At 40.9% G+C, this 11521-nt stretch overlaps 2 protein-coding genes across 2 annotated transcripts in view; both read left to right on the plus strand.

Annotated features, from left to right (window-relative positions):
* The window catches only part of LOC119657682 (bis(5'-adenosyl)-triphosphatase enpp4-like), a 36760-nt gene extending 33026 nt beyond the window's left edge, over positions 1 to 3734 (plus strand). Inside the window, exons 3-6 of the mRNA XM_038064712.1 lie at positions 2525 to 2747; positions 2808 to 3014; positions 3092 to 3319; positions 3386 to 3734. Of these exons, the coding sequence (XP_037920640.1) occupies positions 2525 to 2747; positions 2808 to 3014; positions 3092 to 3319; positions 3386 to 3486 (759 nt within the window). The 3' untranslated portion in view covers positions 3487 to 3734. The remainder of the gene's footprint in view (positions 1 to 2524; positions 2748 to 2807; positions 3015 to 3091; positions 3320 to 3385) is intronic.
* A 5590-nt stretch (positions 3735 to 9324) lies between these two features.
* On the plus strand, positions 9325 to 10563 carry LOC119657768. The gene is made up of 4 exons (XM_038064835.1): positions 9325 to 9450; positions 9521 to 9982; positions 10046 to 10228; positions 10285 to 10563. Exons 1-4 carry the CDS (start codon positions 9416 to 9418, stop codon positions 10520 to 10522), a joined length of 918 nt encoding a protein of 305 aa, XP_037920763.1. The 5' UTR covers positions 9325 to 9415; the 3' UTR covers positions 10523 to 10563.
* Positions 10564 to 11521: the final 958 nt, after the last annotated feature.

Consider the following 11521-nt stretch of genomic DNA (forward strand, 5'->3'; position numbering starts at 1 on the left):
TATAAATAGGAATCTCGTTGCAACAAGTGTATTGATGTTCACGGAGACTATACTTAATAATAAAGTGTATTTCAAATCATAAAATTGGTAATCTTGGGCGAGCGCAATGTTGACCACATTGCGTCCTATAAGGTACTGTAATCCTGTAATGTACCATTACGGTCTTGAATGAAGTGCTCTAACACATTTGTTGGCAATTCTTCATTAATCACAGATGAGCTGCTGGAAATCTGCAGTAGAATAGATGACAATGAAGCTCCGGGCTTGGATGGCCTACCGAATTCTTCTAGGAGGGAGATTGAAGAACACACACTAAACACGTATCCGACAAGACGTAATGCAGATCACACAATGAATACAAAGGGGAAAAATGAACGAAATGTTTTGTATTCAAATGCGGCTGTAAAACAACGACGCATTGTATTGAAAAGGTGTTGAATCACACTGGGGCAAATTTCGTTCTGAACTTCTCACAATGCCTTCAAGAAATCATTTCTCGAGGAGATGGGCCGTTTATGAACCTGAAGTTCGAGCAAATGAACAAATATTCAACCGGATTCAGATTTACCGCTTCGGGAGGCATACAGACTTGGGATGGACACTATATAATAACCAGTCTCGTGCCTAAAAGAAAGTGTACTTAGGGTTGTTGTTTCTCTGGATGACAAAAGATTGTTATATGCCCAAGGTAGCGTTTTGTAATAAATTAAGGAACAATATATTAAGCCTACTCCCAATATTCTCACTTTGGTCGATTTGAAGCTTCAAGCTAATTAATTCCCGCCACCATACTTCACAATTGCATGTCTGTCATTAGCTTTAAAATCTATATTGGCTAACCTATAGACATACTACTTTCCATTAAACCTAAATTGATTATCAAAAATTTAAGATTTTTATATCACGTTCTTTCGCAAAGAAAGGCTTTTTCCCTAGTTATTTTCAGAGATGAACACCATTTTGTTCTGGCCGGGTGACTGAAACATCACTAACCAGAATATTCTGCTCTGGTCATGCTGTTTTCGAATTGCCAGTTTTCGCAGAGGGTTGTTCCTTCTCTATGTCCAACTTAGTGGGTAATTTCATACCTTTTATGACGTAGTGGAGGACATTTACCGAAACCGCTACTTTGTTTTGCTTATCGATCCTTTTATCAATGACAAAACTTAGTATTGCTCAATATTAATTTCATTTCGGTGTCTGTTGAAAAGTACTGGAAAGTATATATCTAACTAAAAAAAGTACTGAGGTACTAAAGAACTTCAAAAGGTATTAAATTTGATAACTTTGCTATTAAAAAGGCAACACTGAGGACCGACTGTAACCGGCCATTGAAAAATTTCCGAGTATTTGCAAGTTTTTCATGATAAGGTATAGTATAGTTCTGAAGGTATTATAATTTGCGGTTGTTTTCAAAACGTAGCGTCCAAATAGAGCCCATTTTTAATGGAGATGCAATACTTATCAATATTCTCAGAAGAACTATTCAGATCATGTGCTATCCGATCAGTAAGGTAGTTTCCTCACTGTCAAACAAAAGCTGGCAATTAAGTGGTTAGTGTTGAACTTGAAGCACCGGAACTCTACAACCTTGCAAGAAATACATAAGCGATCACTAGGTGTTGATATGCAAATCCAAAACACAACTCTTAAATCTATTGCTGATCACAATATGATCATTGTATTTGCTCGTGCTCTACCGGTCAGATTAAATCCAACTAATCTTGTGACAGGTTCTGCGCTCGAACAATGTGGCACCAATTATGAAGCAGTGGAAGCTGCAAAAGTCCGCATACAAGTGCCTTTCTCCGTTACCATTGCAGTCACTAAGACTGTGTATCCCCAATATAGGTTCTAGCCAGTTTGTTATTAGAGCTAATTTTGGTATTCAGATAACCTTTAGAGGCTCTCCTGGGCTGCAGTCAATGGCTCGTGGAAAACCTCCTCCCCATCTCTATTGGAAGCCTTCATTGGGGTGTATTCTTTCATTCTGAACCGAAATGTCCCAGTCAGTATCTCGTCAGAATCATGCACTCAGAAAAAGACGGCCCACGCCTTAAGGGTTAATTTCCGTCTTTCCGGCCGGAGTATATCACAGTGCCACAAAAAGGGGAAAAGTGCTTTCTAACCTCCTTTAACCCCAGAATAACCAATGGAACTCACTCGCTTCCATTAAATTCATTGTTGGCTGTTGTTTTTGGTTCATTATTAATGAATATTCATTCGATATCTGCGCCATATTTGCTTTTACTTCACGATTATTCAAAGGATTTCCTGAAATTGCCTCTTCAACCAGACTAGCAAATCGCTCACATTAAATATTACTGACTCCTATGAAACAGATTATAACATATTTCTAGCCAGTTTCGTTTAAACCGTGTTTTTCCCAACAGAAAAGAGTGTTTCTTCATCACAAGATTTTTTTCATACTCCAGGCGCAGGCATGTTCATTGTCCGAAAGACATTCGTATTTTTTCGTTCATTTCCAAGCTCGAATTTATAATTTTTATTTTATCAATTTCAGATGAATAACCACATAAAAGAAGTAGATGAAATTACCGGATACATTCAAGAACAGCTGAAACTGCACAATTTAACAAGTTGCACTAACGTCATACATTTAAGCGACCACGGCATGATAGAAGTCAATGCATCAAATGTGATTGACTTTTCTCCTTTCTTAGAGAACGGCACCTATAAAACATACGGTACCAGCCCGGTGCTGCAAATCGTTCCAGAAGATGAAGGTAATTTCCTGAAAGCTTTGAAATATGAATGAAGGTCTCTTCAAATTTCATTCTCAACAGGTGCAATTGATGAAATATTTAATCGTCTGGTAAATGCATCAAACACTCTTGGGCACTTTAAGGTGTTCAAACAACCAAACTTACCCGAAAGGTGGCATGTAAAAATGCCACGCTTCGGACCAATTGTCGCTGTAGCAGATTTGAATTATGTCTTCCAGGACTTGTACAAAGCCATTGAGTATTATAAAAAAACATATAATCAGACTCGTGAGTAACTTTTGCGTGTTCCTATCGAAAAAAACCTATTTAAAGTTGGAAATTTAACGCTTTTTTTCAAAATTCAGGCGCCGGATTTTATGGGGTACATGGTTACGATAACGAATATCCAGAAATGTCTGGAGTTTTGATGGCGAAGGGGCCATCGTTTCCTCAGGGTAAAGTGCTCGACAAGTACGAAAACATTGATCTCTACAACTTATTTGTGAAGATTCTCGATTTACCGAATGCACCGCGTACAAACGGATCCTACGAACGGGCTGTGCAATTACTGGAGGAGAAACCCACCAACACAGGTACTAAGATATTTGTTCTCATCGTTCAGTTCGGGTAATAATCACATTATTGCATTCTCATTACAGCCGCAATTGTAGTGGCCATTATTCTACTGCTGATAGTTGTCGCTTGCTTGATAGTATTCATCATCTATCGACGGAAACGCTATCATTGCATGTGGTTCTAAACACATGAAAATCATGGTCAAAAGACTGTTTAGCCACGTATTACGATGATAGTATACAATGTTAGTCTGTAAGATGAAAGTAGAGCTTGAATACTCACTATCTTGATCTATTATTGATTTTATACATAATATTAACAGAAAATAAATTGTGAGAATCTTATATATTTTACGCAAGATGTATTTTATCAAATATTTTTTCTGTAAGTTTTACTGCGGATACTTTTAATAAAATTATGTGAATAGAGAAATGCTGAGAGTGTTTTATTTACAATATACGAGCATAGACCTCCTCCCTGCACTGGAGAAGGTCTTAATAGGACCCCAAGAAAAAGTGGAACAGCATACGCTGAGGGCTGTGTGGTCAATGGGAGCTTGGTTTTATTATGGGAACCCTGAATACCTTGGACACTTTCAATTTCACCCCTTACCCTGGTGGCCGGGCAAGCCAGGGTGGACATTCTTCCCGGACTATTCGTGGGATCAATACATGGACTCAATTTTAAAAATAAATAAACCGCTGACGACATTGGAAGTCTGTCGATGGCTGGAACGTGATCCGAGCCCCAAACGTAACATAGCCATTCTGACCGACAGCCAACCGGCCATCAAGGCCTTGTACTCAGCGACGACATCCTCCGCCCATGCTGGTGAAGCAGTGCAGACACGCGCTGAACAGTCTGGGCGGCGCGCTCAAAGTCAACCTCCTCTGGGTTCCCGGGCATAGGAGCATGGAGGGGAATGAGCGGGCTGACGGATTGGTCAGGTGGGGCTCTGTTTATGGCGGCCCTTCGGCAGAAACACTTGGTGTCTCGTAGGGTGTCAAGGGCGGAGTCTACTCGCACTACTTACTAGCTGTGCCAAGTCAAGGAGGATTTGTACCGTTTATAACGTAGCCCGATCATGAGAGCTCCTGTGCCAGACGCGTGCAAGTGCATTCAAGATTACGGCGGTCTGCACAGAGCACTGGCCCATAGGGGACAATGCCGCTAAGCTCGGCATACGCTACAATTCGCATTGCTGAAGCTGCGGAGAAGGAAGGGAAACTCTCATGTACTTTCTCTGCGATTGCCCAGCTCTAGCTGGAGTCAGGCTACGGAAACTGAGTAAACCATTCTTTGGGGAACTCAGAGAGATTTCTAGCTGCAGGATGGGAGAGCTGCTTTCCTTCGTGAATGCTACGGGCTGGCTCTGAAGATCCGAGCCGGGTGGACCCTGCCTCTTTGCTCTCATAGCAGCAGTCACGGTGTTAGGAGTTTGTGGCAGCAAAACGACGCACCACAGCGATAATTGGGCTACTCGGAGCGGCCACTGTTACCTACCTACTTACCCTGCCTTCTGAATGTGCGTAATAAAAGGGATGCTGCTGTTGGCTTCAAAAGGTACGTGCTGCTCGCAGAACAACAGAGCAAATTCAATGCAAGCCTTTTCTACGATCTGACTAACTTCTAGCTGCATAAAACTGGCAGGAGCAAAGGGGACCGTGAAGCGCTGGAGTTCCGTTAGCGTAATACGAAGGGACTAACAAAAGTTCGGTAAACTTTCATTTTTAGTTGGGTAAACTGTAGGTTGTTTGTCATAGTTAAGTGACATTTTATGAGAAATTCTAGAAAGAACAGTAAAAATGGAAACCAGAAAACGCACATTTATTGTTGTTGCACAAATTCCGGCACCAATACAATATGAAATTCGCTCGATGCGTTATTCTCGATGGTTTTTGACGGCAAATGGTAATTTCTGGTGAATCCCAAAATACTTACGGGACGAATGCACCCTCATTGAAAATTGTCAAAGTGATTTGGAAGATTCCAAACAGGACATTTTTCCTTGAAGGATGAACCGTCGCGTAAAATTTGCGAGGAATGTGGCCCAAGTGAAAGCTAAATTTAACAAAGATCCCAGTTTGACCCAAAAAATGATTGTTATTGAAACCGGCTTCAATGTCATGGCTGTGCCACGAATATTTGATCATCAATTGGGATACACGAACAAATTTTCTCGATGGTTTCCTTGCTTTTTAAATGGCGCTCAAAAGGAGGCACGCGTTCATTTCGCTAAATACTTTCTGCGGTATCTAAAACCGTGCAGTCTATCATCCCCGACAAATTGATTACAGGGTGATGAGGCGTAATTCCATAAGTACGATGCAGAAACCAGGCAGCAGCCTTTGGTATGGAGCCTAGAAGGAGCCAATCCGCCCGTCAAGATGAGGCAGCAACAGTGATGATATCTATTATTTCACCAGACCGAAATTGTAGCTGGTATTACTCTGGAAACTGGTCAAACACTAACAGCGAAATGATATACAGAGACTATTTTCAAAAGTAAAAAAAATAATGGAAGAGTTTTAGTGCTAATGAGGAGATTATAAATGCTCTCAAATTTGAAATACAGAAGCTTCAAAAAGACAATTTCAAGGTGTGTTATGAAAGATGGATCTACAGATACAAGAAATGAATTGAAATTAACGGAAATTACGTAAGAAAAACACAAACTATTGTTGTGGTTATTCTTGTTATTCCCTTGTAATGTACAAGGAGTGCAAAGTAGCGGGTACTGTGGAATTCCAGCATTGCATTGGTAAGGGAAGCAGAAGGGCGTAGATTCTGGGAATCTGAGATCATTCCCAAGAAGGGGATTATCGTTAAGATTCCGAAAACGGCATTCGTCTTGGATGCAAGAATTGGGGGAAAATAATAGCTCAAATATTCCAGGAACGCATCAAAGAACTGCAGAGAGTAAATTGGTTTCCGTTATGGTTCCTCGTGTACCGACCACATTGACATTGTAGAACATTATGTGTAGTTGAGATACCGTACTAATTTCCCGCGTTTTAGGGTCCGGACCACTCGTTTTGAAAAAGTCGTTATCAGCCCAAAAGATCGGAACCTGGAATGGATTCTGAATATTATAATAGATGGGTGAGCATAGTCATCTTCAACAGAAATGGATTTAGGAACAATTTTATTAATAGTAATCGTTGACGCAACAATCCAATTGGATCAGGGCCTTGAAGTGTGTTAGAGCACTTCATTAAAGACCGTAAGGGTACACTACAGTACACGGTAGGAGGCAATGTGGTCAACATTGCGCTTGCCCGAGATTATTACCCTGATTGGACTCAGGTATTTACTCACAGCTGAGTCGACGATCGGTGGAACCCCATAACGATTGTGGAGATCCTTATTTCGGATGTCATCAAAGCGTGACACGTCACTAGTCCAACATCTGCGTCTCCATTAGAGCAAGATGCCGTTCATTGTCTTTTATAGTCGGCCAATACTCAGAACCATAGAAGGCAACAGGGTGACATTGGCGTAAATTTTAGATTTGTAGTGTTCGTTGATACGTCGATCACAATGAACACCAGTTGTGGAATGTCACTTCATTCAGATTGCGCTAATGCGTGAATCAATTTCATAACGCAGTTCTCCATTGGCTAATAGCATTGACCCGAGATATTTAAATCGGTCAGTTCTTGGCAGATCACTGCCATTGATGTGCTTGTTTCATTGGAATCCGTCGTCAAAAATTCAGTTTTATTCAGATTCAATCTAAGATTGTGTAGCATGACGCGATCATTCCATTTTTGGACAAGTCGCTCGAGAGCCTGCTAATGAAACTCTGAACAAGGAGACGACTCAGAGGTCACCGATGTGATAATTTGATTCTAGAGCCAGATTCACCACACATTTAATCGAGAAAAAAAACCATTAGGGAATTGAAACCCAGTTCTTAAGAGATTAGTCGAAGCAAAATAGCATTGTGGATATAAGGCGTCAATCCGCACCACCCATGAATAAGCATCTACCTCTGGCCAACTGAAGTATGGAAAAAGGACTTTCTTTCCAAATCCAGAGCCACTTGACCAAGGTCCTTGACCTAGTGAGAGGGCAAATAGATGTCATCAGCATAGATACACCCCCTGTTCATGCTGTGAAAAGTCTTCAAGAAATTGTTGAAGTGAAGATCTAAACTGCGTACTGCGCCAAAACGATCCGGAGCGGGGGAGGATGTGGTCAATGCAGGAGGGCCCGGAACGGAAGTCAGGCTACTCTCTGGCGATCAAACTTTCGAGATGTTCTTTAATGCATCCCAGGATTATTTTTGCTATTATCTTTGCAAAGACAGGGAGCACGCAGTTCGCTCTCCAAATGTCACATTCAAAACGTATGCCCCTCCCCCTTGGAATCTTAACGATAATCTCCTTCTTTCACTCTCTGGGAAATATCGCGTATTCCATACGAGTGGAAGTAGCAGATCGGTAATAACTACAGGTGCAGCAACAAATAACTCAGCGGGGAGGCTGCCAAGTCCAGCGGCTTTACTCCGTTTGATGGCATACCATTCCATTCACAAAATGCGAAACTTAACCGGAAGTGAAGCGGAATTGCTGGACGCAACACGCAAGCGAAAATAAGCGACCATTCGATGGTGATTCCTTTCGAGGCCGATGGCAGTGCCTCTCTGATTACGTTCATTCGGGAGATAACTCTTAAATCTACTACTGAACGCAAAATAGTCAATCTGATTGCTCGTACTTTGTCGGTCAGTTGAAAGCCTGCGCTCGAATAATGTACTACCAATGACGAGGCGGTGGAAGCGGCAGACATCCATAAAACATTTACTGTATGTCAGTCGAGACAGTATATCCCGTTTTTGCAAAGTGGTTTCGAAAGGCCTCCAGATAATCTTAACAAAGATTACAAAGGGATTTTTTGGTATTGTGCTTATCTGGCTTACGGCGAGGACGACGTTATTGGTGAATGTTCCACCAAAGAAAAAGAGTTCCAATGCGCCAAAATTAAAACTTTAAAGTAATTGCAGATTAAAATATGAACGTCCACCATATTTATTGAGAAAGTTCTAACATCAACACGAGATGAACTTGACTGTTTTTAATTTGGACACCGAACACAGCTCTGCGGAATTAGTCAGACGACAAGTCCTGAAGATCATGATAGTATCTCCTGATCTAACGGCTCTCATCTCAAACATGAAGGGCATGAAACCACCTCCATTTGGGAGGTACACCAAACTCATTGCCGGAAATGAGAAAACAACTCAGATATTCAAGTTGACATGAGAGGGACTGAAGTGTCTAATAGAACTCTTCCCTATATTCCCGAGCCCTCGTTGTTTATTTTTCTTATCTATTAGTTCAATGATCATTACAAATGGCTAATGCTTGAAGGAAGCTTTTGAGTACCCCAACATGATCTCAGTACCCCAAAGGACGGAAGAATACTATGGAGAAATTCGGTTTCATTCCTTAATCGAACTATAAAGATCGAGCCAACTGAAGTATGGAAAACATTGAAGAAGATCAGATTAGTTAAGCAATCGTCACGGAGATTCTTTCGCGAAGAGACAGACTCGCCCGAAGCAACCTCGAAGTTATGGTAAAACGAGTCTTTATTAAAGAGTCTATCCAGCAGTTAGGTATACTATTTTTATAGAATAGGAGGTGCACTAAAAGCAATAAGGAATGGTACGACTAACTACACATTTCCGAAATCACAAGTATTGGCCGATAGTGGCGCATAGCAGTGAATTTAAAGACTGATCTTTGGTTTAGCTTGTTCCATAGATTCAAATCTGCGGGCATAGATGACGTCATTTCTGTCCTGTATATTATATATATATCGTCGGTTATGGGGTGGCTGACAGATTGACTCACTGTTCTTCGTTCCTTAAGCAGGGAGCAGATCTAAATAGATATAACGATCTGTGTGCTTGGAGTGAATTTTCGTGAAAAATTTACTATCTATGTCCCATTTGGATTGCCACGATGTTTTTAAATTGTCACCGCTTTTGCTGTATTGCTGTATTGCACAATAACGAATTAGAAATGATGGTAACTGATTAACTTGAATTCATCTTAACCAAATTCGGCACTTATGTACATATATCTAAATAGTTTTGAGGTGGCATGTTTTTAAGTAAAATGAAAATGTCATTCGAAAAGTAAGCCAATTGCAGCAGAATATTTTTGAAATATTTTAAAAAATAAATCTTTACCAACCCTTATTGCAAGCATCTTAAACTATAAAGAAATGTCCCTCGGGCTTTTCAACACAAAGTCAACGTACCAAGATGACTTTATTGTTCATCCAATTCGACCACTGAGCATGAAATCAAAGCCAAAATTCGATGACCCGCAAAGAAAGATGGAACTCGGAGCAGTCGTCCAAAAGGATGTTTCAACCATGAAGAACTTTCATCCCGACGTTTATGTCCCATTCGATCTATTTTTTCGACCAAAAGGATGTGTAACAACGAACCCATTCAAGGAGGTTACCTACAAGCGAAAGGACAAATCGAATGAATTCGCTGAGCGACTCCAAGCACGGAAAACTCGCCCACGTATCTTTATGATTCCGCAAATAAGTCTGGATGACGTCGATCAGGACCTGATGTATAGGAAAGGTGGACTCGTTGACAATATTTACACATCGAATTGGAAAATATCTACCGAGTTCGTCCATGATGGTTCGAAGTGAGTTTGATTATAGTCTTGAGTTTCATGGAATTTTTAATAAATCCATTCTGCCTATTTAAGCAAAAATGTGATTGACGTACCTCCAAATTATAAACCAAAGGAAGTAGGGTTCCATACGAAGCAATTTTGCACAGAAATTGAGCCTGGCATGCAGAAATATAGTGACGAGTGGGATAGCTATCAGTTGCGAGCTGCTACCGATCCAACAGAATTATTTTGGACTAAGCATGACCAACTGGGAACGTAATTTGGGTCTATTCTTTTATGAAAGGGTAATTAATCAGTATTCATGGTTCAAGGTGTTCGATATGCAAGCCGAAAGATGAAGAAAAATTAACCGAAAAAGAAAGTGCTGAAATTACGGAATGCTTGGCCAGTGACAGTTTGCGACTACCGTATCAACTGAAAATGCCGGGATATGGTGGATATGTACCTGAAATACCGACCAACGTTAAGCCAAGGAAAACTATGTTCAGTCGTACAGAACCGTGGTTGTCAACTACTATGGAGGCTCAAGGTGTTTATAAGAAAATTTGATCGTATTAGGTAATGTAGGGATTTAGAAACAAACAACAACAACAACAACAACAAAATATATAGAATCCGTGGTCTTCGCTTTAATGCAAATCCTTCACTTAGTACCTACTGTGAACCCGAACAACGGCAGATAAAAGCACTGCGAAAGAAGGCCCCTTAGGAATGGGGACATAGTTGTCGTAATATCGAGAAAAATCGGAAGAGAGTAAGGGGACAAGCAGACACACATTGGACGAAGTAGATAGTAGTAGATAGTAGTAGTAGTAAAGTGTAAGATGAACACTCAAGTCGCTTTGAAGGGCTCCGTAACAGGATCTTCAACGGTTTCTGCAGAAGTTATGATCGATGTGTTAGGAGGTGATCAAATCAGCAAGAGAGGTCTCACTGAAGTTGATGCCCTGTTCCACGCTAACACAAAAGCGGAAAAGAAAATGATATCTACGCAAGAAGCAGCCTTATGGCAGCTTTCTCTAAGGAAGGTAAAATGTCAAACAGAGGGACAATTTGCCTACATTTGGAGTACATCGATGAAGCTATCTTAAAGTGATTCCAAAGTTCACTATCGTGAACACCAACCTGAGAAAGACAGAGCAGGTTGGATGTCAAATACTTAGCCTTCGAAGGAGACCAGGGGATGGCAGGCTTGGTAAACAGGACCAAAACCAAAAATTGCGAAGAAGGATAAATCCGCAGATTTGGGGGGTTCAGCTTGATGATCGAACTGCAGTGTCTGAAGGTGTAAGGATGTGAAAGTTTAGGAGGTACCTATGATAGTAAATTGGACAAGCGTTGATGTGAATTTGACTAAACCTGGGCATCGACACACTCGTGAGGCTCTGAAGCTAATAAGTTTCTTATCAATGTAGCCTATGTAGTATGATTTCACTTCTGTACACCGTAAAGCCCATCTCAGTAGATATTCATAGGGCATTCATCACTGCTATAATGTATGCTGAAATATTTTCAAAATTTATTTCGATCGTGAATGAGCTACTTTTC

Source organism: Hermetia illucens, chromosome 5, assembly GCF_905115235.1.
Source record: "Hermetia illucens chromosome 5, iHerIll2.2.curated.20191125, whole genome shotgun sequence".
Taxonomy (NCBI): Eukaryota; Metazoa; Arthropoda; class Insecta; order Diptera; family Stratiomyidae; genus Hermetia; species Hermetia illucens.